Source organism: Anneissia japonica, unplaced genomic scaffold (genome assembly GCF_011630105.1).
Source record: "Anneissia japonica isolate Jap-2015-1 unplaced genomic scaffold, ASM1163010v1 scaffold673_len1821605_cov196, whole genome shotgun sequence".
Lineage (NCBI taxonomy): Eukaryota > Metazoa > Echinodermata > Crinoidea > Comatulida > Comatulidae > Anneissia > Anneissia japonica.
This window is the reverse complement of record NW_022717449.1, coordinates 283,779-285,212: the sequence shown is the minus strand read 5'-3', so window position 1 is coordinate 285,212 and position 1,434 is coordinate 283,779. Positions and strand designations below refer to the sequence as shown.

The 1,434-nt window shown below is 30.8% G+C and overlaps 1 protein-coding gene across 1 annotated transcript in view; it reads left to right on the top strand.

Moving 5' to 3' along the window:
• Positions 1-1,141: 1,141 nt before the first annotated feature.
• The window catches only part of LOC117110307, a 3,626-nt gene continuing 3,333 nt past the window's right edge, over positions 1,142-1,434 (top strand). Inside the window, exon 1 of the mRNA XM_033252966.1 lies at positions 1,142-1,386. Coding sequence (XP_033108857.1) covers positions 1,165-1,386 — 222 coding nt within the window. The 5' untranslated portion in view covers positions 1,142-1,164. The remainder of the gene's footprint in view (positions 1,387-1,434) is intronic.

Sequence of the window (1,434 nt, the reverse complement as noted above, 5' to 3'; positions counted from 1 at the left end):
CCGGTTGGGACCTCCCTCGAACCTGCCACTTTTGATTGGTGAAACTAGGTTGAGATAGGCCCTTTTTAAAGAGTGCAGTCATCACACAGGTTAGGAATGCTATATCTAGAAAAAATAATGACCAAATCACAATTAGTTTTTAAAATAATATGAAACACAGTGTATTGCAAAAAATTATATAAAAATAAATTGTTTAAAATTTCTTATCAATTTCTTAATTATATGAAATGAGATGCTTATTCCTTAATGAATGAAAGTGCAAGAAACACGAACACATAATATAATGCAATATGAATAACAATGACTATAGGTCTATAATATTTATACAAGTTGATTGATGTTGTGAAATACCTAAAAAAGATTCAAGATTCAACACTTTATTTTACATTTTAAAATAGGAATTTGTTTTTCCTTTGCAACAGTCTTGGTTAAGAAAGATAGAATTACATTAAAAATCACACGACAAATCAACTTGGCAATGACGAGAAATACGTTAAGATATTAACAATTTAAAATTAGTAAAGTAGTAAAAAGTCAAAATAAAAATCACTGTTTAAAATTTACTATGTGTTTCTCAGAAACAGACCAGCCATTTTAGTAAAGATTAAAGTCAGGCTCCGGAGGAAAAAATTTTTTTGATATGTTGTAGAACTGATTTTTCTAAGACAGAAGAAAGTTGTGTGACGAAAAACTGGAGAACGGTGAATGAGATACAGATTTTTTAATATTTAAAAACTGGGGGAATAAGGTGTAAAAATGGGCAGTTACGCCCCTTTTTCCCCCAGTTTTTAAATATTAAAAAATCTGTATCTCATTCCCCGTTCCCCAGTTTTTCGTCAAACAACATTTTTATGTCTTAGAAAAATCAGTTCTACAACATATCAAAACATTTTTTTTCTCCGGAGCCTGACTTTAAAACTATAAAAACCCAACATTTTGCTATAAAATAATGGCAGCATGCTAATTAAAAATGTGTTTATGTATACATAGGATACAGTATGCATATTCCTCCATGAATAAATGAAAATGAAAGAACAAAATTATATTATCGTATATAATGCAATATGAATAACAATGAATGTGCGCCTATTATATTTATACGAGTTGTATATATATATATATGTCATCATTATTCTGGTGATCATTAAATCCACTCATTTAATCATGGTCGGATACGCTTCCCGTTTATCACCTTTCCCTGTATTAATTCTAGCCGGAATCGGGCTACTGTTGTGTATTTATCCACTAACAATATCAGGGACGCTGGAACAAAAAGATAGAGTTGCTAGAAGCACATCACCTGTGGAAGTCTGTCAGCCGCTTTCTTCTTCGGATAATCTGCGTTTAACAATTTATATCACTAACAGCACCATTGAAATCGATGAAGTAGGTTTTTTTCTTCTTTATAATGCCGACAGACATATATAAATTGAT